This window comes from Podarcis bocagei (assembly GCF_964188305.1).
Source record: "Podarcis bocagei genome assembly, chromosome: 5".
Lineage (NCBI taxonomy): Eukaryota > Metazoa > Chordata > Lepidosauria > Squamata > Lacertidae > Podarcis > Podarcis bocagei.
Window position 1 is genome coordinate 56384002 of NC_138129.1, and position 25278 is coordinate 56409279.

At 40.9% G+C, this 25278-nt stretch overlaps 1 protein-coding gene across 1 annotated transcript in view; it reads right to left on the reverse strand.

Annotated features, from left to right (window-relative positions):
- TRABD2B (TraB domain containing 2B) overlaps nt 1–25278 on the reverse strand; it is a 252380-nt gene that overhangs the window by 63958 nt on the left and 163144 nt on the right. Inside the window, exons 3-4 of the mRNA XM_081193184.1 lie at nt 23225–23371; nt 10886–11060 (exon numbers count right to left, since the gene is read on the reverse strand). Of these exons, the coding sequence (XP_081049310.1) occupies nt 10886–11060; nt 23225–23371 (322 nt within the window). The remainder of the gene's footprint in view (nt 1–10885; nt 11061–23224; nt 23372–25278) is intronic.

Consider the following 25278-nt stretch of genomic DNA (forward strand, 5'->3'; position numbering starts at 1 on the left):
GTATTAAAAGAACTGGCAGATGTGATCTCAGAACCACTGGCAGTCATCTTCGAGAAATCCTGGAGAACAGGCGAAGTCCCGGCAGACTGGAGGAGGGCAAATGTTGTCCCTATTTTCAAAAAGGGGAAAAGAGAGGACCCAAATAATTATCGCCCAGTCAGTCTGACATCAATACCAGGGAAGATTCTGGAGCAGATCATTAAGCAAACAGTCTGTGAGCACCTAGAAAGGAATGCTGTGATCACCAATAGTCAGCATGGATTTCTGAAAAATAAGTCATGTCAGACTAACCTGATCTCATTTTTTGACAGAATTACAAGCCTGGTAGATGAAGGGAACTCAGTGGATATAGCCTACCTTGATTTCAGTAAGGCATTTGACAAGGTGCCCCATGATATTCTTGTAAAGAAGCTGGTAAAATGCGGTCTTGACTCTGCTACCACTCAGTGGATTTGTAACTGGCTGACTGACCGAACCCAAAGGGTGCTCATCAATGGTTCCTCTTCATCCTGGAGAAGAGTGACTAGTGGGGTGCCACAGGGTTCTGTCTTGGGCCCGGTCTTATTTAACATCTTTATCAACGACTTGGATGATGGACTCAAGGGCATCCTGATCAAATTTGCAGATGACACCAAACTGGGAGGGGTGGCTAACACCCCAGAGGACAGGATCACACTTCAAAACGACCTTGACAGATTAGAGAACTGGGCAAAAACAAACAAAATGAATTTTAACAGGGAGAAATGTAAAGTATTGCACTTGGGCAAAAAAAATGAGAGGCACAAATACAAGATGGGTGACACCTGGCTTGAGAGCAGTACATGTGAAAAGGATCTAGGAGTCTTGGTTGACCACAAACTTGACATGAGCCAACAGTGTGACGCGGCAGCTAAAAAAGCCAATGCAATTCTGGGCTGCATCAATAGGAGTATAGCATCTAGATCAAGGGAAGTAATAGTGCCACTGTATTCTGCTCTGGTCAGACCACACCTGGAGTACTGTGTCCAGTTCTGGGCACCACAATTCAAGAAGGACACTGACAAACTGGAACGTGTCCAGAGGAGGGCAACCAAAATGGTCAAAGGCCTGGAAACGATGCCTTATGAGGAACGGCTAAGGGAGCTGGGCATGTTTAGCCTGGAGAAGAGGAGGTTAAGGGGTGATATGATAGCCATGTTCAAATATATAAAAGGATGCCACATAGAGGAGGGAGAAAGGTTGTTTTCTGCTGCTCCAGAGAAGCGGACACGGAGCAATGGATCCAAACTACAAGAAAGAAGATTCCACCTAAACATTAGGAAGAACTTCCTGACAGTAAGAGCTGTTCGACAGTGGAATTTGCTGCCAAGGAGTGTGGTGGAGTCTCCTACTTTGGAGGTCTTTAAGCAGAGGCTTGACAACCATATGTCAGGAGTGCTCTGATGGTGTTTCCTGCTTGGCAGGGGGTTGGACTCGATGGCCCTTGTGGTCTCTTCCAACTCTATGATTCTATGATTCTATGATTCTCAGGTTCTTTACAGATGAGGATGGTGAAGACATTTTAGAGTGAAGGGAGCTTATTTTGATTTACACCAGTCCAGAGGATGAGGTCTCAATGACTAGCTGTTAGGAAGACAAGAGGTAGCTCTGGCTCCCAGTTGATGAGAGGTGAAGAAAGGTGGAAAGGCTTTACAAGCATACAAGCATCTATCCATCTGTTTTGAAACTATTCACACTAATGGGCAAACATTACATTTTCATACTGGTACTCATTCAGCCTCTGTAGTTGTGATTTATCTTTTTCCAGTCAAAAATATGAAATAGCCTATGTGTGAAACATAGGGGCAGAAAACTGAATCTAGTCAGTGGGCTGGATCAAGACATGTCAAGCTCTCCTGGAACCATGCACCTGTCAAACACTTGACATTATATGGTGTAAGGTGAATGTAACTTCAATTTATGGGTCCAAACCCTAGACCATTCCTAGTGCTCTCACTGCCTGATCTCAGTATAGCCTGATGACTATGAATGACAGAGAACTTTAATTAAACTTCTGTCTTAGTCATAGCTGTCAACTTTTCCCTTTTCTTGCAAGGAATCCTATTCAGAATAAGGGAATTTCCTTTTAAAAAAGGGAAATGTTGACAGCTATGGTCTTAGTACTACCCACTTGGTTGTTCTTATCACTGGGCAAAACACAGGAAATAAGTGAGTGATTCTGAGATAGCCAATGGTTTATTTGCATTAGAAATAAAGTGGTTAACATTAACATTGTTCCACAGAAGTTTTGCCAGACTAATTGAAACATTAACGCAGTTTCAGTGGGGACAGGAGGTGGCGTTCACAATTTCGTTGTGACTGGTGGATTTTCACTGTTCACTTGAAGCTACAGTGGAACCTTGGTTGTCAAATGTAATCCATTCTGAAAGACCGTTCGATTTCCAAAACATTCGACAACTGAGGCTCAATTGACGGTCGGCAAATTCCATTAAGAAAATGGAGAAACGTGCCTCGGAAGCCGTTTGACTTCCGAGGTATATTCGAAAACAGAAGCAATTACTTCTGGGTTTTCTGTGTTCGAAAACTGAAATGTTCAGCTTCTGAGACGCTCAAAAACCGAGGTTCCACTGTATTTCCAAATTTCCTTCAGTCTGTCAATTTGCACTTCACATTTTTACTTTTTAAAATAAACTTTTTTGGGAAATACATTCCACAACTTTCCCAAATATGCATGGACAGATGTGATTCCAGCAATTGTGAAACATTAGTTCACTCTTTTATTTTGTAAGTTTACCAGATTCTGTCCCTGGTTGCCTCTGCTCACCCTCTGATACCCAAAGGTGATTATGTCATCAGTTAGAACAGAGAGATTGTCTCTGAAGAAGGGTCTTTGAATTTAAGTATTCCTCACATATATGCAGGCATTATTTTATTATTTACTCTCATTTTACTCCTGTGTGTGGTAATTGAAGGATAGTGGTAGCTTGTTGTGGCATACCCAAAACAAAATTTGAGTTTCCTAAAATCCAGTTGCCCCTGGGGAAAGTGTGAGCTATTCCATGCCTAATGACACTCACACCATGCAGATGAATCACTGAACTGGTTGTCTGTGTCATGCCCAATGACTGTAAGTAAATCATTAGACTGAAACGAAGACTCTACTTTTTCGCTTTGGCCTTCATCTGGTGGGTCACGCCAGAGCATCACAATGAATGATAAAATCTTGAAGAAAAGTGCCAAACAAGTCAACAGATGATGCCAACATGTTGTAGCCAAAGTGTCATTGCTTCTCGGCCTTTTGGCTAAGATCGATGTTGTAGCCAAGTGTCATTTTGCTAAAAGGGACACAGAATTTTCACTATGTTTTCAATCTAGCTGCTACTCATCCTTTTTTTCCACAAGCTATTTTTCACAATAAATTTCTGTCAAATACCTAATATATTTTGGGAACTTATTAAAACAATGGTTAAATGAATTAGGCAAAAGAATATAGACTATTTAGAGAGCTTAAGCCTAACCACATCTCAAAGGGATTCTACCATTAATCCAATTGCAGTAGAACCCCTATTGTTTAAATCTTATTTATCTTAAACATCTTTTGTGTAATCCGATTCTACTAAATTTAGTAGGAGACAGATTCTGAATTTGCTGTGTGTTTCTCAACTGCAGTGGCTGTAAACTTATACAAACAGCTTCATTGTTTAACTGAATTAACCCAAAGACTCAAGTGCTCTACATATCTCCCAGGCCATTCACTAAGTGAAACTGTACTCACTTGTTTTCTATTGAACAAATTCTTAAATCCTCTACTAATGCTTCCCCTTACACCCACCACCACCACCACCATCACTACTACATTAAGACTCAAATCCCCTTAAAAAGAAGAGAAAGAGGGAAATGGTGCATCAGTGGGGATCTTCCACTGATTTACTATGAGATTTTCTCCATAATCAATCCAGCTCAATGACAGATAACACACGAAAATGGTATTGTGTGATTGTTGTTCTTGTATAGTCATACCCATTACCAACTGTGAATTTTTCCTACAAAAAATGGAGCTATATAAACGGAAACCATCCACTGATTAGAACTATGGATTGTGTCCCTTGCTTATCCTGTTCACATCCGTTTCCTGTTTCATGGATCAGTGTTAATCAATGCTGACTGAAGCAGCATACACACTAGCCTATTTGTGGCACAGAAAAATTTCATGCTCACTCTCAACATGCAGCTTTCAATCTAGACTGGCTTTAGTTCTTGCCCTCCACAAGGATGGGTGTGGCTAATTGAAAAACACAATTAAAAAAGTTATCCACTCCTTTTCTTCCCTGCACGTGCCCCAGGTGAAGGTAGTTGTAATTGCACTCTCTCCATATAAGCCCACCCACAACATCATCGGGCAGGTGAGACCACCAGTTTTCTTCTACAGTGGTATCCTGGGTTAAGTACTTAATTCGTTCCAGAGGTCCGTTCTTAACCTGAAACTGTTCTTAACCTGAAGCACCACTTTTGCTAATGGGGCCTCCTGCTGCCGCTGCGCCGCCACCATGCGATTTCTGTTCTCATCCTGAAGCAAAGTTCTTAACCTGAGGAAATATTTCTGGGTTAGCGGAGTCTATAACCTGAAGTGTATGTAACCTGAAGCGTATGTAACCCGAGGTACCCCTGTATTTTCAAATGGATACACTGGGAGATAATGCAGAATCAAGCTGTAAAGCTTTTATTTTTGGAATTAAATCAGTTGCTCAGAAGCACTTTTCAGAGGCAAAAATATGCACTAGATTGAGATTATGTGTGGACTGCATAGAAAAGAACAGTACCTTGGATCCCAAACACCTTGGTACTTGGACATTTTGGCTCCCGAATGCCGCAAACTTGGAAGTGAGTGTTCCGGTTTGTGAACTTTCTTTGGAACCCAAAAGTCTGACAGGGCATCCACGGCTTCCGACTGGCTGTAGGAGCTTCCTGCAGCCAATCAGAAGCTGTGCTTTGGTTTCCAAACGTTTTGGAAGTCGAACGGACTTGCAGAACAGACTTTACTCAGGTTCCATTGCTTCTAGAGTAAAATGTGTGTATGGAGCCTGAAAAATATGAAGGCTCTTTTCTTCAGCCCAATGAATTATAAGGAAGAAACATACAGAAACAAAATTGCATGCTACAACTTTTGGCTGCGAGGTAGGTGGCACTGAAACCAGCATGCTGCCTCCTAAATCTGAGCCATATTTATGTGGCATGTGTTTAGTTCCTAACTGGCCTTAGGAGCACAGCCTTCTGTTGCTTAGCTAAACATGATTTCCTCCCATGATCAAACAGTTAGCAAACATTGTGTCCTTGAACCCTGCCTTAATTTCAGAGGTGATAAACTCAGCCATCAAGTCCCAAAGTGGCAAAGATAATTTTAGAATAAAAGGCAAAGTTGAAGTGAACATAAGTAAGTCAGACTTCTTAAGAAAAATAAAGCCCAAATTAACAGCATACATAAATTCTGTTTGTTATCATATGTGTTACTTGCAAATTATTTGCCCATAAAAATGAAATAAGCCAGAAGACATTCTCCCCTTAAACATTGATTTTATGTGTGTATTCTTTGTTGCCAAAATATTAACTCTTTTTAATGGCACATGTGATCCTGGCTGCTTGGCTATTTCTCAGCTGGAGAAGGCAGTTGGGAAACTCCCTGTTCACTTCATCACTTACAAGTTTGCCTGGTACAATGTGCTGTCTATCAATCACTTGAGTTCACAAGGGCGAAGCTTTCCAACAAAGACCAACTCTACTCCAAAGCGTGTCAAGCTAACCCATTTATTTAATCCCCAAAGGGTTATAATCAAGCCTAATGTCCTGGAATAACAATTGTATTTTAACAGACAGCGCACACTATATCCAAGAGCTCAGGAATCGTGCTCTAGAATGTCCCAAATTCTGCCACCATAAAATCTAACTCCTATAAACACACAGCCATACAATGTAATTTGCACAAGTTTATATTTATTGCTCCAATTTGCAAATCTAAACGTCTCATGCAATGTGCATAGATGCAACACTTCTGCAATGTTCTAACTTTTCAAAAGGTTTTTTAACGTGTGTGTGTGTGCGTGCGCGTGCATGCGTAAGGTAAATGACCTGGGAAAGTTAGGGATTCTTCGAAAGTGTCAGTTGAACTTACACAGGTCTAGAAAGTAGAAAGTGCATATGAGAGTGAAGCCCCAATCACTAATTCACCCTCCATACATAAAGCAAACAGTGATGGGGAATTGGAAGCACACCTGCTATCCCACCATGCCTCCTGGCCCTACCCCAGATGTCCATGTATTTCTGAGAACATCTGATAGGGGAGCAAATAGGGGTGGGACTGATGGGCATGTAACAGTGGAGACCTCAGATCAGGCATGGGCAAACTCAGCCCTCCAGATGTTTTGGGACTACAACTCCCATCATCCCTAGCTAACAGGACCAGTGGTCAGGGATGATGGGAATTGTAGTCCCAAAACATCTGGAGGGCTGAGTTTGCCCATGCCTGCCACAGACTCCATCTCTGGGGGAGATAGCGGAATGGAACTTCAAACTGGATGTAGATGCCTACAGTCTACATCTAGAATGTCTTGATTTTCAAAATTTTAATCAAAATATTCACTTTAAGTGGGAGACTGCATTAAATACTCCCAAATTCCAGTTCTTTGTATTTCATGGCGCTCTGGATATGGCTGTATTAGAGAATAAATGAGGAGGAACAAGTGCTACTCATAAGACTAGCAGGAGGAATGACCCAAACACATGGCTGCTTATCATCTTTCAGACGATAAGATGCAGATGCAGAATGTAGGGGTAGGCAGGGTGTCGTAAAGACAAAGGTTATTTATTCTTTACCACTTCCCACTTCTCCATCAAATGTATATTTCAGCAAGCCCTTAGATAAAGTAATGGCGTGTCTGGTCTGGTGGGATTGAACAGGACTAAATAATCTTAAATCCAAATATTTTCCCTTAAGTGAGTTACAAAGCAGTATCCAACGGGTTGAGCGATCTGAGGCATTCCCATATGCCCCCATTCCTAGAAATACAGCCCAGATTAGCCTCCCTTGTGGAATCCAATTGCATGTCCATTGCCATATTGCACAATTTCCAGACTCTGACTCATTCTTGTTGATATTTCTGGAACCTTTCCAATTTGTGTGAGCCTGGGAGTGTGGTATATTTCAAGGCAGACTTTGAGTTTGGTTTTGGAAAGCAATCCTATGGGTTTCCAATAAATGAAATTTGAGCTCAGCTGTAATGATGGTTTAGCACTGCAATCATGTAGTACGTGGCTGTGGGGAATAGAGGCATTTCAGAGCGGCCTATGGAAGTTCAATAGTGTCTTGTGTTTTGTAGGTGATTTGAAAAATATGTATGTAATTTCACCTAAGAGATTGCCCCAAAGTGTAACAAATGAAGGGACCACTATAGGATCATCTGCCATTGAGGCATAGTGGCTGAAACTGCACCTTTAAATCCCACCACTGCCACAAACTCATCACAAGTCAGTATCTACCAGTCTTAGTACACCATCCACACCATGGAAGTAATAATGTCTTTTGTACAGGGCTGATGTAAGGATTACTGAAAATGCCTGAGAGATGCTAAGAACACTTGAAACTGCCTAGATTCATACAAAGTATTATTAAGTATTATGGCTCCTTATCAGGGCACGCCAACATGTACATGCCACTGTCTGGCCAATGATAATAGTGTAAAGTGATTTTTATCCATGTATCTTTTCTGCAATGTTGCACTGCAAGGATGAGGTTTCACACAACATTGTATCATGTCTCATACTTTTAATCCCTCATCAGCTACTGCTTTATCCACACAGTTAATGTCACATGGAGGAGGAACCAGGGACGTGTATGCTAAACCCACCCCTTCCATTGCTCTCCATGAGTTGCTCTCCATGAGTTGAAGAGTAATCAGGGCTCTGCAAAGTGTGGCATGCCTACACAACTCACCCTCCACCCTCCTCTGCAGATAGTCATTCTCTAACTCCTGGAGGTCCACAGAGAAAGCAGGTGGTGAGTTCATTCATTAAGTGCATGGAGAAAGAAATGCCTGAAAAGGCCTATGCTCATAAGAGTATGATAGTAGTTTGGGGAAAGTGTTTTAGCAGCTTTTAAACAGGGCAGCTCATGCAGCCAATGTATTCCTCCATATGATGCATCCCAACATATTATGTGGAGAACATATTATGAGGCTCTATGGATACTGCTGTAGCTGCTTGGAAATGATGGTAATTACTGAAGAGGTTGAAAATTATTCCACCTTGAGCCTAGAAATTTCCACCAAGAAGCTGCAACTGGGGCAGTGACTTGATCCACAGCAACTAAAGCTCAATACAGTGTATTCTGATGTGTATTTCATTTTGTGCTGCTTGCCATGCAAACTGTTTATTAGTAAAGCAACAACAACAACAACCACACACTATTATGTGTTGCTCTAATGAATTTAAGGCAATGCCCAACATCTCTGGTCTTTCCTGACAGAATGGCTTGAGTAGAAAACTGCTGTTGTAAAGATGTCAGTGCTACAAGTCTTATAGATTTCATAAGCTACAATTGCCCGTTCAGAAGCTCACAAGGTTGAGTTGTAATAAAAGGAGAAGACTTTTCCTTTCAACTCTGGAAGGTTTGTGTTGATGTGAAGGGTTAACATGGCAGTTCAGACATTCAAAATCTCTTCCATGTTTCCTGACAACCCCCAGGGATACATTTGTGTACCCTCCAGACCAAGGTTATTCATTAAAGAGAATGCTTGTTTATCAAGAACTCCTTATATAGCTCTGATGAAGCTCAAACAGGCTTCCAGTCATATTCACAAACACTAATTATAATGGAATATTCTTTTATCTCTGTTGCAAAGAAACAAAGCACTGTCCTTTGGCATATGTAGCAGCAGTTTCTTAAAAGCAGCAGAACACATCAACACTCATGCTGGAACTCCTATTCAAAACCAATAGTAGAAATTATCACTCTCCCATCTCCTGTCTGGTATCCATGCACACACACATTCACCACTGCTGCTAACTCCATGGCAAGAAAAGGTTGTAAAGGGGTGACATTTATGTTAACAGCAGCAGACTGGCAAGGGCCTTGGCATTAGAGCTTTGGCCCATTCATCCCTTTTCTATTTTTGACCAAGTCCTCTGAAAGAATGAGCTGCTGACTGGGAACTAGAAGCAGAACCACAGATAGATGCCATGATATGGAGAGCCTAATGTGTAAAAACTGACTCCTTCACAGACACCACTGCTACATCCCAGCAATAATGCCCATGACCATGGTATTTTTCAGGTGCAAAATCATGAGTACCCACAGCTGTATCCATAGATGGCTAGGGACACACACAGTGCCTTCCACGGGAAATTATGACTCAACAAAAATATAATTTCTTCCAATGAGGTACAACATATATGCATGATACACTTTCTCTCTGTGTGTAAATATATTTTAGAAGCTGAGTTGTGAAGATGCATGAATCCAAACTTTCTTATACGACTTCCATTCCAGACTAAGCAAGAATGTATACGGCCTCTTATGTGTAGATGGAATCTCAAGAGAAGAATTAAAACAAAAGATAACTTAGAAATTTCATGTGAAATGGGTTTTCCACAATTTGTGCTCAAAAAGGATTTGTTAGAATTGAGCTCCATTGGGCTCTATTCCTGTCCAATGTCCGCATACAGACTTTAAACTGATACTTTTATTCTGATGCCATAACCTAGCAGATCAGAAACAATTCTAACCTAATAATTTATATCATTACAAAACCACCTTAAGATTTATGTCCCAGTCAGTGACCTGCCATATTCACAGCTGCTAATTATTAACTATTTTAATAATCCCATGAGTAACATGATGACATTCCCGCTGTCTCATTGGCTGAAGAATGAAATACCGGCAAATGTAGAGAATGAGATGGTCCTAGTCATTCAATAAATCAATGGTTCCATACCACTGGGTGCCTTTTGTCTTTCATGCCATATCCTGGCAATAAAGAGATGATAGAATTACCATTTGTTTTCTTCGCAGCATGGCTTACATTAGCTGTGACCAAAGGAGAACAAACTTTTTGCACAACTTTCTTTTCCACACTTTTATTGAAATGATGCTGCTCAATAAACAGCATCTGTTTTCAGTTTGGGAAGGAGGAGGAAGGATCACTCTAAGTGTTTGCGATCATCTCATTCTCCCAGGGTACAGCAGATCGCAGAAACCTGACACTCTAAGTGGATATGCATGAAGTAGGCTTGTACCTATTGTAGAAACATGCTGACTCCATGGGAGGCAAATAATAAATTGGAAACTCCAGTACTGGACTGAGGCCAGAATACATACAGGGGACTAGTGTGTATTCCCACATGCAATACATATGTTGTTTTAAAATATCCCCCCTCCCACTTTTCCTGCTTGCTCCCCCTTCCTCCACAAAATGAATGATGGTTGGAGTTCATCTTAAGGTCTCCTTAAATGAGACCTTTGGATCCAATTTTATGTCAATATCCTAAACATGTGATTGCTTGTTTTGCTTCACTTCAATGGAAACTTAGTTGCCAGCTGTGAAATTCTGCATTCTGTTCTAGTTTGGCACTCCAAATCCCTCCTCGGCAGCAAAGTTAGCAAGAGGCGTGTTTCTCGACTTAAGTTTGAATCCATTTTAAGCTTACGAAATTGTGCTCCATAGGTCTGCTGCAAATTAGCGGACAGGCAGGCAACGTTTGACTATACTGCAAATGCCATTGCAAAACAGCAGGTAGCACTTTTCTTTGTGGAAAATGCTGAAAACATGTATATGCAGCCTACAGGAAAAGGGACATAACAGTTGTCTCTCTCTGTGTGTCACTAGTATATGTGGAAATCAACAAAACCAGACCCTACCTGCTCCAAAGGCAAAGAAGAAGCTCTTGTCAGTATTGTCTCTTAAGAGGGTTATCACTCTTTTCCCCATTCTCTCATTCCTCTTGTAGATGAGTTCCTGGCGGAAGTAGCTGTCAATTTCCTGTGCTGTAACCTGTTCATGTGGAGGAAGGGTTGTGTTGATGAAGTTAGGGAGCTGAAATGGAAGTGAATAATAAGTGTCAGGAAGAGGTCATGCTAGGGGGGAAATAAAATAAACCTGGCTCATCAAAAGAAGGGTGCGATGGAACATGAAGTGACAGAGGGGAATAGGCCACTGTTTCCACATTCTGAATGCTGTTGGTTAGTCCATTAATCAAAGATACCCCCCACTTTCTCCCCATTTCTATCATTAGACATACATCATGCTTGGCTCAAATGTAGCTGTTCCTTGTTGATTTGTGTGATATTCTTCTTTCTTAATCAGAAGTATTCAGTGATGGGTCATGTGCATTGATTTTTTTTTTAACATAGAATCATAGACATGTATTTCTTTTATAAAACATTTTGTTATATATAAAAAAGGAGAACCTCAAGTGTTCAGATAGAGAACCATACACTCTCTGGAATGGGACAGGGCTTACTTTATTATACAAATCTCTTTTTAAAAATCTATTGAAAATAAAAGCAATTCTCATCTCATAGTCCAAAGCATAGTACCTAGTACTCAAGGGAAACAGCCCGCTATTAGGACTAGTAGGAACACTTGTTTCTGTATATTGAGAAATATCTGACTTGGCTATAATTGGATTCATACCATAGTTCTTTAAAAAGAGTTGAAAGTGATTTGGGAAAAGCATTGCTTCCGTATGTACAGATGTATTTCTTTTGTTCCCTTATGACCTCTGGTTCACAGGTTTTTGAAACAATATAGAAATATGTAGACCCTGTTCCCTAGAGGTGAGTGCAATGAATACATGTACCACAAGCCAAGATTCCTCTTTCAAACTCTCTAAAGAACTATTCTCTATCTTTAGCCTCACATGTTCAGAAGATAGATTCAAGTCTTTCTTGCAGGTGGCTTTGGGGACAGAGTTAAAAACCAGAAAGTCTTTATCTGTAAGCCATCAAATGGGCTGAAACACAGCTGTGGGGTTCTTTTTTTAGTATCTGAAGTGCCCACCTGATAAGGTATGTGCTACCCTGATTAAGGAATGGTGTCTAAAGGGATGTTTACCTATGAAATCCTGCCTGGAGAAGGAGAAGGAGAAGGAGAAGGAGAAGGAGTTGACAACACTGGACTATAACGGGTAGGCAACCTATGGCCCATGGACCACAAGCGGCCCACGGGGGTCGTTTAACCGGCCCCCGAGCCGCCCCCAACCGAGCCGCCCACTTGGTGAGTCCCCGTGCACTGCACTAAACTGGCACAGCACAGCATGGGGACTCACTCTGCAGTGCCGGAAATCACGTCTGTGAATGCGCAGACACCAGAAATCGCACACACACATGTGACCCAGCACATAGAGGGATCTCCACTGGAGTGAACCAGCCCAGGCGAGGTAAACCTTGCCAACCCCTGGACTGTAAGTAGAATTAGGCAGGCAGAAACAAAAGGATGTAAGCATAGTAAATGGACACCAATTGCAGTAGATCTTTGGTGAGACAAGGACTGTGCTCCAAGCTTGGACCAGGCTCAAATAAATTACGCTTGGGCACTGCTCTCATGTAACAACGCATGCTCGAGCTTCGTGTCCTAGTGAATCAAAACAAAGTAGCTACTGAGAGCACTTTATATACCTATAAGGAAAGCATACAGTAAGTACTAAAACATTTAAAAGACAAAGCTGTCCAATTACACCATTTTTTAAAATGAATACACTGCCGTTCTTATGTGTGCTGAAACTTAGTGCTAACAAAGGTCAGAAAAACATCACATTTTATAAATTTGCTGTAAAATATATGACATAGAAGACACCTGCTTGTGTGATTTATAGACCTTTAAAACTTCTGGGAGAACTGTTTATGGTTATTTCAGGCTGCAACAAGGAAAATAAAGGTGGGAAGTGTGGGACTGTGTGATTATTAAAGTGACAACTGCTGCTGTTGGCTCAACTGTTTCAGCTTCAGGATGTGAGCTTACATAGGGAACTACTCCTCATTAAACAAGACAAGAAGTGGGTAATTAATTGTGCATATGGCCCAGAGTTTCCAGACTGACCCCAACCTCCCAGCTATCTATACAGAAATATCTGTGAGAGAGGGGAGTGTATTTTCCAGGAAGTTGTGGAAAACAGAGTAATATGTTATGTTTAACATGGCAAAACTGGGTAACACTAGCAGGACTTGGAGCATTTTGGTTCAAGGACCAGTGGAGGTGCTTCGTAGGTAGCGTTGGGAAAGGATCACTTCTCCATCTGTAAAATACAAATAATAGTGGCCTGACTCTCAGGGTCATTGTGAACTAATTTTTTTTGCAAATAAATTGTGCTTAGGAAATTAAAATGAGAAGCAGGGGACAATGCTTTTCAAAATGATTATACTGCAAAGTGCAGCTCTAGAAGCAGAGATGACAAGGAAGGAATAATGGCAGTATGGAATGTCAGAGGAAAAGGAGAAAGAGAATTCATGGCTATTGCAGCTATATAAATTGCATGGTGTTATACTTGTGAGAGATTTCCAAATGGGCTGGCCATTTTGGCTTTGCAGGGAATCATTGTATTAAAATATATACCACATGCAGGATACAGCTAACAGCATTATCTTTTGTTTCTCCCTGAAGTGCAGGCTACAGCCCCATTCTGCAAAATAAAGAAAGCAAAAACAATCCAATCTCTCCAGTTTGTATAGTGCAATTCCTTGGGAGTTTACACACCCACTCCCAAACCTAACAGGAGAAGTACAAGAAAGAGAACTTGGGTTTTCATTGAGTCAGCATTTCCATGACTGCAATGGGTTTTCCATCACAATTTTCTGCTGGCACAGCTAAACACTCCACATTGTGAAGGTGGTGGACCTAAAACTTTGCTTTGCATTGCAGCAGAGGAACAGGATAATGATACTCCCTTGGTTATATATTGATATCCTATATATATGTACACACCATTTGACTTTAAAAGAAGAATGTAAATATACCATGTGTGTTTTTGTGCAATCTAGGCCAATGAAAGACAAAGACACACACACACACACACAGCCCACACACGCCAACAGAAAAAGAGACACAAGACAACTCTCTGGGCAGGGGTAGCCGATTCACATAGCAGAAGACCTCATTTGGTACCCAAGTTCAATCTTGGCCAAGCCTTGACCTGAGGGCTACCATCAGGGAACTCTTGTCTTTGCCCCAAACATTTTGCTACCTGAGGCAGAGCAGTAAATGCCACTCCCATCTCCAAGTCAAGGTAAACAGGACTCAAGGTCAGCAAAGTTGTTTGGGTAGTCAAGGCAGAACATCCCTCAAAACACCTCTTCCCCCTCCCTGGAGATAAAAATATAAGAACAAAATATTAAGGATGCTTCCGCATTGTCATTATATTGCAGGAGGGATTCAATCACATACCAGCAAATGTAGGTTTGCACAATTAAAGTGGATTACAGCATTCTTACGTGACAAAGCCACTTTTAAAAAACCAGCAATTTTTTGCAATAAGGAAAGTGATGGGGGAATGTGTGGGGTACTGAGCCTTTTTCTCCACACAAAGACTGAATGCTCCATAAACAGCAGACTGTGCTAGATGCTGTATGATTTTTAATTGTAACAGCTGGTGCTGTTTTGTGATCAACTTTTGGGATTATGTAGAAAATCAGTAGCAGTCCTAGCTGCAGATTTCCACATCTGATTCCCGACCCTTTCTTATTTTTGGTATCCTCAGAGTCATCGCCATTGCATTTCAAGTCTTCAAGAACTGAATGTACATCTTGTGAACACCTTGAGGGAAAATCTCTCTCCTCTTCCTCCCCACTCCCCTCTCACACACACACTATTAAAGAGATATTCAGTAAATCCCTGAGAAATCATAATCTCTGTGTAATTTTTGTATTTATCCTATAGCACTACAGTACTTTAAAAAGCCACTTTTCGAGCAGTTTTTTTAAAAAAATGAGGGTGGTGGGGAAAGTAACATCATCCATTTTGTAGGAGTGGAAATCATGTGGTCCTCTTCTCTGTCTGAATTTTGTATAACTCCCTGCATTTCAGTTTAAATGAAAGTTTCAACAAAACACAGTTGGAAAATAAGGCATATGGTCTGTCTTCATACACACACACACACAGACACACAAACCCCTCTATCTATAGCATCAGTCAACAAGTTAGGTATGATGGTGCTAGCCCAACAAAACTTGTACAAAAGCACAACCCAAAGGAAATCAAAGGAAAAAAGATAGTCATAAGTAAGTTAATTAAAAGTTCCATCTATTTCAATCCCTTAGTCATAACTAACGTGCATCAGACTGTACTATATGCACTTCAGAACATGCAAATAAAAGATTAGAATATAGTTTTGAGAGTTGTAATCAATATTTAAACAAGATATTTCCTAAAATCTCATAGTTGTGATTTTTGAATGAGACCTTTGAGAGTTTCGAACATGTGGAAAAGTTCAAATAATTCTTTTCTTATTCCCAAACCTTTGTTGTCTTTCACAAAAAAATTGCTCCATTCAAGTTGGCAGAAAATTGGAGCATAAGCTGCTCAAAGAGAGAATGTGGCAATACAGGGGAGAACTTGTGGCTAGGAAGCTATTTTTATGTACCCTAGGAAAAATGTAATTATATTTCCAAAGACATTTCTCTCAATGGACCCCATTCCCATTAAAAACAGGAGAACAGTAGATGAGGTAAGTCAAGGAGGGATGCTTCCTTGCTCGGAGTGGTGTATGATTTAGCCAGGAAATCGGTATGTTCTCTGTCCCCGCCCACCACATCAGATTTGCTGCTGGAAGGGATGCTTGCATCTGTTTTTCAACATGGATTTGTAAAAAAAACCCTCAATCCAGTTCAATCCATATATGAAGTAGAAAGAAATTAATATTAATAATAATATCCAGGAGTGTGCAATCCACCCAGTCAATAAGCTGGGGAAGAAACAGAGGAAAGTTAGTTAGTTATTTACTTTATTTGAAGAATAATTTCAACCAGGTAGCTATGCCAATGATCTGGTGGACATGTGTTTTTCTGTTCCTTTGCACAGGCGTGGTCTTAGACTTGATTTATTCTAGCACTAAAAACTTTATATTGGGCTATACTAATGATAACATAGCCCTGCTGAACACAAGCTCTATATATACAACCTAAGAGCCACAAACCAGGAAACCCACCACCTGGGAGGCTTATTTTATCTGGGTCAGGATCTGCATTAGAACCATTATTACAATGTGTAGATACTTTGCTTCATCATTTTGTTCAACAGCATAGTTCTTTCATAAGAGGCACAAAAGGTTTTATTAACAAAGCAGAAGGTCATCCAGTTTATCAGAATATGGTTCTAGTTAAAATGGATGTATTAGTTTTATATACGAACATTCCTCGGGAAGAGGCCAGGATGTCATTGAAGAGACTTTGAATTTGCATTCCAATTTTAGTCTGCCCATCCATTCTTTTATTATTAACAGTGAATGATTAAGGTTTAGCCCAGTGTTGGCTCATGGAGGGAGGCAGAGGCTGAGGTGGGGGCATCTTCCTGGTGGCGAAGCTACATGCATCAGGATGGGGACGGGTGAGGTCAGGGAGCTCTAGGCTAACAGTGTTTCCCTCAGAGTTGTTCCAACCTCACTGCTGCTTTCTCACCCTACCCCATCCTGACAAGTGCAGTTCCATAGCCTCCAGAAAGACACCTAGCTTGCACTGGTGTTTCAGGAATGTGTTCGTTGTATGGATTTCTTAATATGCATGGAAAAGCCGCAACAGACTGGCATCTTGTTTTCCTTTGGAACTGTTTTGAAGACTCTGAAGCCTAGTTTACACTTAACACTAAGCTATGGACTGTTCAGCCAAAGTGTAGTTTGTCTGAATGTCCAGATCTAGCTCAACAGAGGACCCATGGTTTCCTTTCTGGCAACAAACCAAAGCATGGAGCCATTGTTTGTTGTTGGCTTATAAACCAGGAGTTTTAACTATGGTTTGGTGCTACATCCAAATCTAAGACCCTTGATAACCATGGTTTGTATGATGATTCCATCTCCCACCAAGCTACAGAACCACTAGGCAAAAGCAACTGAAAAACAAAGCAAGCTTTGGAGAAATAAGTCATGGCTTCTTTGTTTGTTTGTGAGGTAATGTGATTTGCTGAAGACATATTGGACTGGTTTCAACTAAATAGTTGCACTAGTGTGAGCCAGTGCAGTGAGTCCCAGTAATGCAATGGAGCCTTCCCCTCTCTCCTCCCATGATGCCCCCAAAATCAGCTTGGGGGGATGTCAAGAGAACCCCCAGAACAGTGCTTGTGGGGAGAAGAGGGGAGATGGTTCCGCCTGACAAGCAGAAATGCTTGAGCTGATAAAATGATTGCAATAGCACAATGTGTGATACTGGAGAACAATGAGCATCTCACTCATTGTAAAACACTCAGCCCAGTGAGGAATTGGAAAGTATTTCTGAATATTTCATGTTTATATTATATATTTTGTTGTGTCCAACTCTTCGTGACCCCATGAACCAGAGCATGCCAGGCACTCCTGTCTTCCACTGCCTCCTGCAGTTTGGTCAAAATATATAAATATTACATATACTTCATCCATTTGCTCTTTTGGGACTACACACAACATTATTGAGTTCAGACTAAGATATTATAGGAAATTTGTTTTGGTATAATAAATTCTTTATAGAATTTGACTGACTGGTCCAATAACTCTTATATCAACAAGAGAGTCTTGGATTGCCAACACCACATGTTCCAAAGTAACACCAACATAAATCTGGTGTGGTCTTATGATTTCTATTGAAAAAAGAAAAGGGCTCCCAAGTCAGTGGGCTAAGCATGACAAGTCTAGAACCAGTCCAACTGGATGCTCAGCAACCCTGTCATTTCAGTAGCTCAACAAGCCTCTCTCTGACTGCAGCTGTTTTACTATGAACTATTCTATGCAAATATGACTTCATTTCTCTACCGTGGCAAAACGTCTATGCCAGCAATGCTGCACTGGGTTATGTCTAAACTTAAAGGTGATAAGGTAATATGTCCCCAGTACACTATGGATTATACTTACAGGGTTGAGATGGTTGGGGTTTTTTGTTTTAAGATAAAGAAGTACACCATTCCTAGAACAACTGAGGGGCTTGCTTATCACTCAACACTTTACCTAATGGTCTTGGTCTCAACATTTAAAATTTATTGTAGTTAGAGAATTCCAAAGATAGTTTTCATTGCCCAGTTTTGGAAGCTTTCCAGATATATATATATATATTCTGATGCTGGAATGGAAAAAAATTAATGGTGTAATTAAAGCTTATCAAAAGCCTTAAATCGTTAAGGACAGATCTGAAAGCAGGATGTTCTGATAACGTATTTTAAATGGCTATGCAGCAACAGCTTCACAATTTTATTGACAGTGAGCATATCGTAATGACACACAAATGCTTTCCTCCATGGAGGGCAAAGAGGCAGGAACTGTTTTCTTTCTGTAATGGAACTTTAAATCATTATAATTTTATTATGCCTGCCCAAAAACCTACGTAGGCAGGTTCGCTCCTTCCAGCAGTAAGAACAGAAAATGAAGTAGTTGATTTCTCTTTTGGACTGGAGAGAAAAGAAAAAGAAAATGGGATGGTAAGGTGTGCTAAATGAGTAAATATATTTAACATCCAAGCATGCTATAGTGACATCAAATGCGCATGGAACCAGAATTCCCAGAGTTACCTAGGAAAAGAGATTGATTATTAAACCACTCTGGAAACTGTAAGTCAGCAAGAGGAACAGGAGATTCCTTAACAAACTACAGTTCCCAGGATCCTTTGTGGGAAGCCATGACTGTTTAAAGTGGTATGATGCTGCTTTAAATGCATGACACATATGGTGCTAGTTTCTTCAGCCTGGGAGTCTGGGGTGAGCGATAACTCTGCTGCAGCAGTGCATGGATCTGATTTGTTTGGCATGGACTGAAGCAGTCTGAACTTAATATGGGCTATGCACTCAAAGAGCCATTAGAATCAGAACTTCTCTTATGAAAATGATATACAGGTGGTACATGACACCAGTCAAGCTTGCAAAAATCTATCATTTGCCCGATAATAAATGCTGGAAATGTAAAGAAACTGAAGGTACATTCTTTCACCTTTGGTGGACGTGCCCAAAGATTGAGGCTTTCTGGGAGATGATCTATAATGAAATGAAAAAGGTATTTAAATATACCTTTCTGAAGAAACCAGAGGCCTTCCTCCTGGGCATAGTCGGCCAATTGGTGCCAAAGAAGGATAGAACCTTTTTTATGTATGCAACAACTGCAGCAAGAATACTGATTGCAAAGTATTGGAAGACACAGGATTTACCCACACTGGAAGAATGGCAGATGAAAGTGATGGACTACATGGAATTGGCAGAAATGACTGGCAGAATCCGTGACCAGGGAGAAGAGTCGGTGGAAGAAGACTGGAAGAAATTTAAAGACTACTTGCAGAAATACTGTAAAATTAAGGAATGTTAAAATGATGTCGGATGGAAAATAAGTGGCATTGGTAAAAAGATTATCAAGTATATGTAAATATGGATTGACAATGGTTATAAACACATGGTTATAATAGGTTAAGATACTGAGTAAAGATAAATGACAGAGGGTAAGGATTTGCTGAATTAAATATCTGAACTGGAATACAAAAAGGGAGGTGTGAGGAGGTCAGGAAACTAGTAAATGAAGTATAGGATATGAAATTATTGATCTTTTTCTTTTCTTTCCTTTTTGTTAACTGTTTTCTATTTCGTATTTTTCATGTGTTCTGTTTTTGTACTTTTGTAGTTCTTTTTTTCTTTTTTAAGGTTATTCTTTGTTCTTATTTGTTAAGTCTAAACTTTGAAACTTTTTAATATTTGTAAAAACTCAATAAATATCATTTTAAAAAAAAGAATCAGAACTTCTCATCAGGGTCACTTTTGTCATAACTGAGTTGACGCCCCAAAATGAATCATTCACTTGATCTGAAAAGAGAAAGCTTCCTTGGCAGCAAGGCGGCTACTTTTCCATCCAGGGGACAACACAGAAGAAAAGCATTCCTCCCCTATCTTTATTTTAAAGAATGTTCAGTTCCATATCATATTGACTGCCTGCCCAGAAAGTCTGCCATAAATCTATCAGCTAGAACAGTCAAAGGAGAGTCAAGTATTTGCAGAAGTGTGCATAAGAAAGTGATCTGTTTCCTGTTGTATTTCTCTGTCATGGCCCAATGGAATAAACTTTGACCTGCTCAGGTTTACCCAGTTTAAATAAGGACTTAAGTGACATGAACACATTATCAAAAGAGGAATGCAACAGACCCACACCACAGCAAGGTTTTGTTTCTTTGTTTATTGGTCCAACATCCCTAAACTATTTATTTCCAGTGGGGAAAAATACAATGCAATATTATTTTTATGGTAAAATCATATGTTCTCCCTTTTATTTGTGAGATTCCCATTATCCATAGACATAAAAGGTAAGGTTTTTTATGTGTTTATTACTATTATTACGATAGTAAGCTAATTTTTTCTCCTAATAATTTGCTTCTTATTTATGGGACAGGACAGTTTCTTTTATTAACTTATTCTCCACTACAATTCAGTTGGTTATATAACAGGATGGGAAACCTGTGGTGCAATGGATGTTGCTAGACTCAAATTCCTTTCATCCTTAGACAGTCTGAAGTTGGAGTCTAACAACAACTAGAGGATCGCAGGTTCTCCATGCCTGTTATAAAAGATTCATATTAGGAGAACAAAATCCCAGGTATACAAAAGTTAAGGGAAGTTATTGAACATTTCTCCCCTCCTAATTTATTTTCATACTAGGTAGAGTCCAAGCAGACAACTGTACATGCCACTTGGGCCCACTTTCATATGTGTGCCCCCCCGCCCCAACTGAATGGGAGCCACCTCCATATACAGTGGTACCTTGGGTTACAAACACTTTGGGTTACAGATTCCGCTAACCCAGAAGTAGTACCTCGGGTTAAGAACTTTGCCCCAGGATGAGAACAGAAATCGTGCAGTAGCGGTGCAGCAGCAGCAGAAGGCCCCATTAGCTAAAGTGGTACCTCAGGTTAAGAACAGTTTCAGGTTAAGAATGGACCTCCAGAATGAATTAAAATTGTAACCAGAGGTACCACTGTAGTGTTATCCCAAGTGGCAGTTATATGACAAGGGCTTGCTGTTAGCATATAAAGCCCTGAGCAACTCAGGACCAAGTTACCTGAAAGATCGCCTGTCCCTGGGCTTTTTCCATGTTGGTGTCTCCTCCCCACCAGAAAGCATTCTTTGGTACCTTTTCCCTGCCGAACAATCACCTTTTTATTATCCTGGATTTTTAAATGTTTAAAATTTTGTGTTTGAACTTGTTTTAACACTGTTCTTTAGTTGCTGTTTTTATCTGATAATGTTTTACTTATTGACAGGCACAGCAATCCATACCCTCCCTTATGTTGGTCTGGGGGAGGGGGATAGATTAGATCCTCTGCCCAGGATTCAGGACAGCCAGCAGCCCATCAGTTGCCAGTGGAATCCAGAGGAAAGCTCAGAATGGGACATTCGGGGGGGGGGGAGGAAAGAGGGAGGGAGAAGACCTGAATCACTCCAGGATCCACTGGTTTTGGCATTGACCGATTGCAGGACCTCCCCCCATCACCATCTTCCACAATGGTAGTTTAGAGCAGCATGCCTGCAGATGCAGTAGCCATGCCACCAATTTCCAGGGTACTGGCAGGGTCGGGAGTGGGAATTAAGATTGTGCCCTAATTTTATTCTCTTTATGCCTTCTTTATCATAGCATAGAAATGTCTGAAATACATGAATTAAAGTCTGTTCTTTTTCATGAGTCCATAGATTACGGTAGGCTGCAGAACAAAGGAGAAATGCTTGAAATCATAGTTATGATCCAGCCAAAGTTCAAAACTTTCAAGTACAATTGGTTTAAGTGTATGCTACTTAAGCAGTTACACTTAAGTGTTTAACTTCAGTGGATCATATTCCATGATATTTTACCTCTTGGTTCTGCCAGATATTCCATAAAAGTTCTATTTGTACAAGCTGTCCATGTGTGTGAGATGTGGGCAGGGAAGAACTTATAAAACTTCAGAAGTTCTTAAAAGTTCTCTATGATATTGAAGATCTAAGAGAAAACAAAGGATTCTGCCCAAACTCTTGTGACACATGGATTATTATTGGATTATGGCATGTTTGGGAAGTTATTTGGCCTTGTAGCCTATTTACATAATGCACACTTCCTCTTCAAATGCAAAGTCAATTATTACAAAGTCTTTTGTCCTAATGAGAGGGAATTGTGTTCAAAGGCCTTCCAAGCACTTGCAATTAACTTTCATTTCTGCTCACATTCCTTTCAAAGCTTCTCAGTCACTCACCAAGCCAAAACACACACAAAGCAGCTCTAGAAAAACAGTGGTAATATCTCATTGTCTCTCAAGGAAACAAGAGACATGTGAAGAACAGAGGGGTATCCAAGGTGTGGGGAAGAGAAGGAGAAGAAGGGTTTGAGAGCACAAGGCAGGAGAAGATTGGCAAAGCAACGTAAACCAGCTTGATCCTTGTTACAACTGGTGCACATGCTGCTACCTTTTTACCTCTTTTAGTGCTGAAACTGATTGCATGTCTTGTACAACAAAACCTCAAGCCTCTGTGGCCAAAACAGCAGGAACTGCAACCATGATAATATGAGCTAGTGTGGTGAAGTGGTTAGTGTCAGACTAGGACTTAGGAAACCAGGGTTCAAATTCCCACTCATCCATAAAGCTCTTTGGGTGACCTTGGGCCAGTCACTACCTCTCAGCCTAACCTACTTTACCAGGTTGTTGTAGGGATTAAATGAGGAAGGGAGAACCATGTACACCTCATTGAGGTCCTTGGAGAAAGTGGATAGGGCTGTGATGTAAAGGCTCAGGTCGTCCTTATGGTGTCCTCGGCCCAAGTTGTTCAGGGCTTTGTACATCCACACAAGAGCCTTGAACATGGGTCTGTGAAATATTTATGGTAGATGAAAGACAGAGGAGGCCTAGCAGGGCATTTGGACAGGTTTCTCAGGGAAAACATAATTTCACATCATACGTTCAATCAGCTAGAAGCTCTCCATTCCCCACCTACCTACTGTAGGGTTGTGGGCTGAAATACTGAGAAGAAAGAACTTGACAGAAAAATAGGCCTTGAAACAATGTTATACCTATTTACTCCTATGTATGGAAACATACCTGTGAAGTATCGTGATTAAATATGACAGCATTGAGATCTCCACAGTTGTAGTGCTTGATGAGATCTTCCGTGGTGTAAGGGGCCTGCAAGCTGCCAGCTCGAAGACTCTCATGTTGTAGCAATGTTTGGTTCAAGGCAAACAGCACCTGTACGTACACAGAAAATGAATAGGAGTTATTTAGGAGACAAGATGTGATGCCAGAAGTAAAGCATTAGAGGCATGGAAAAGATTGGAACACATCCTCAACAGAAAAACAAAAAAAATGCAAGGGAAACATCCTTTTGCCGGGGATTTCTTTTTGCTAGCGAAGAGTGTGAATATATTCATGTTCTCATTCGTGTGCAGTTTCTCTCTCTTCTCACTCAAAATAATCAATTTCTAGCTCCCAATTCAAATCCTGGTCATCACAACATTTTCAATCTCTTATTGAAGTCAATTCAGCATCCTCCTGGACCTGAGGTTTTATCCTGACCTGTTTTCAAGCAGCAGATTTTACCCCCTACCCACAGACAGAGCTCAAAGCGAGCAACTAACCTATCACTGATCCATGGCTCAGCCTGGCAGCATAGCACCAGAATGACATTCAGCTCTAGAAGAAGCGACCAGAACCATGGTTGCTTACAAAGTCTGACTTCCAGTTATGCAATGGGATAGTTAATAGCTTATCTCCCATAGTATATATCCCTTGCCTACCTCCAAGATGTGTTTGCGTGTTGAGTCCCACAAGCCACCCCCCAAAAAATTCACACTTCACACATCAATTTTTGTTTAAGGTTTTTGGCATAATTTTGGCCACAACTTTATTCAAATACAAAAAATGTGAGTGGTTGCTTAGGCATTGGTTATGACTATCTGTCCTTGCCCTCAGGGACAGAGCTGGCCTTCCGGACACCAACGGAAGCCAGCGTGGGAAACAAGTATTTGCTGAGAAATGAAGCTGGGCATCAGACCCTCACCTCTCACCCTCATGTTCCTTTGGGGCTTGCACAGCCCAAGTCCGACTCCGTGGACAAGGACGAAAAGAATGGCAAGCCCCTGGATTTCCTTTAATGGAATTCCCTTTCGCATCATTTGGAGGGGTAGGCACTTACCCCTCCAAGCACCAATTTAACCAATGCCTAACCGCCAACCTTACAAGTTGTGACGATTTGCTATGCAGTAGGCAAAAACCAAATGGCACCAGCCAATCAGCCAGATGGCAAAATTCCTACCAGGCCCCCGCTCCAAGGCGAACGACCCCATGACAGGCATAGCAAGGTCAAGCGATCAAAAAAACCACCCTAATAAAAGGGAGGGAGGGCGGGTGATCCGGTGCAAAACGGCCAAGAGGACGTACCAACATCTGGCCCCTGTATATAAAGACTCTGACCCCTCCTCCAGATTGGCAACAATCAAAACTCCCCAGCAACCCAATTTAACCACTTATATGCTTGGGTTCCTTATCAAATTTGCCTAGTCACTGCAGGGTGGCCTGTTTCCCCAACTGCAACACGTGCTCTCTGTTAGGGAGAACACGCTTTGTCCCTAGATTTAATTCACGATTCAACCCAAACAATATTGGGTGTGGGTGTGTCACTGCTTAATGAACACAACATTGGAGCAATTATGCTAAACCAAACTGCCTTTTTATGAAGATGTGGCTGCTGAGATCATGACAGCATGATAGCAGATAGCTGACCGCTATCTGTCAGTTTAAACCTTGTGGCTGGCAGTCCACAATAATTCTCAGTCACATGGGTGGGGGAGGCACTGGCAACTGATGTTCTCTCTCTCCTACAGTGAAATCTCTCGTCCTTGTCAGAAAGATAATCCAGAAGAAACCAGATCAGCCATTTTAATGATCATATTAATCTGAGCCACATTTCTTAAGGTACATTAGAATGTAAAGAATTATGAAAAGCAACTCAGCTGTCTAAGAGAGAGAGAGAGAGAGTCAAGCAGTAGTTGTAGTCTGTTTATAAACTCTTGCCAAATCACTATTTAACCATACCCTTGAGAAAAACTTTACTGTCCAACAAAATAAAATAAAAATTTGGAGGTGGAGGTGAAAAT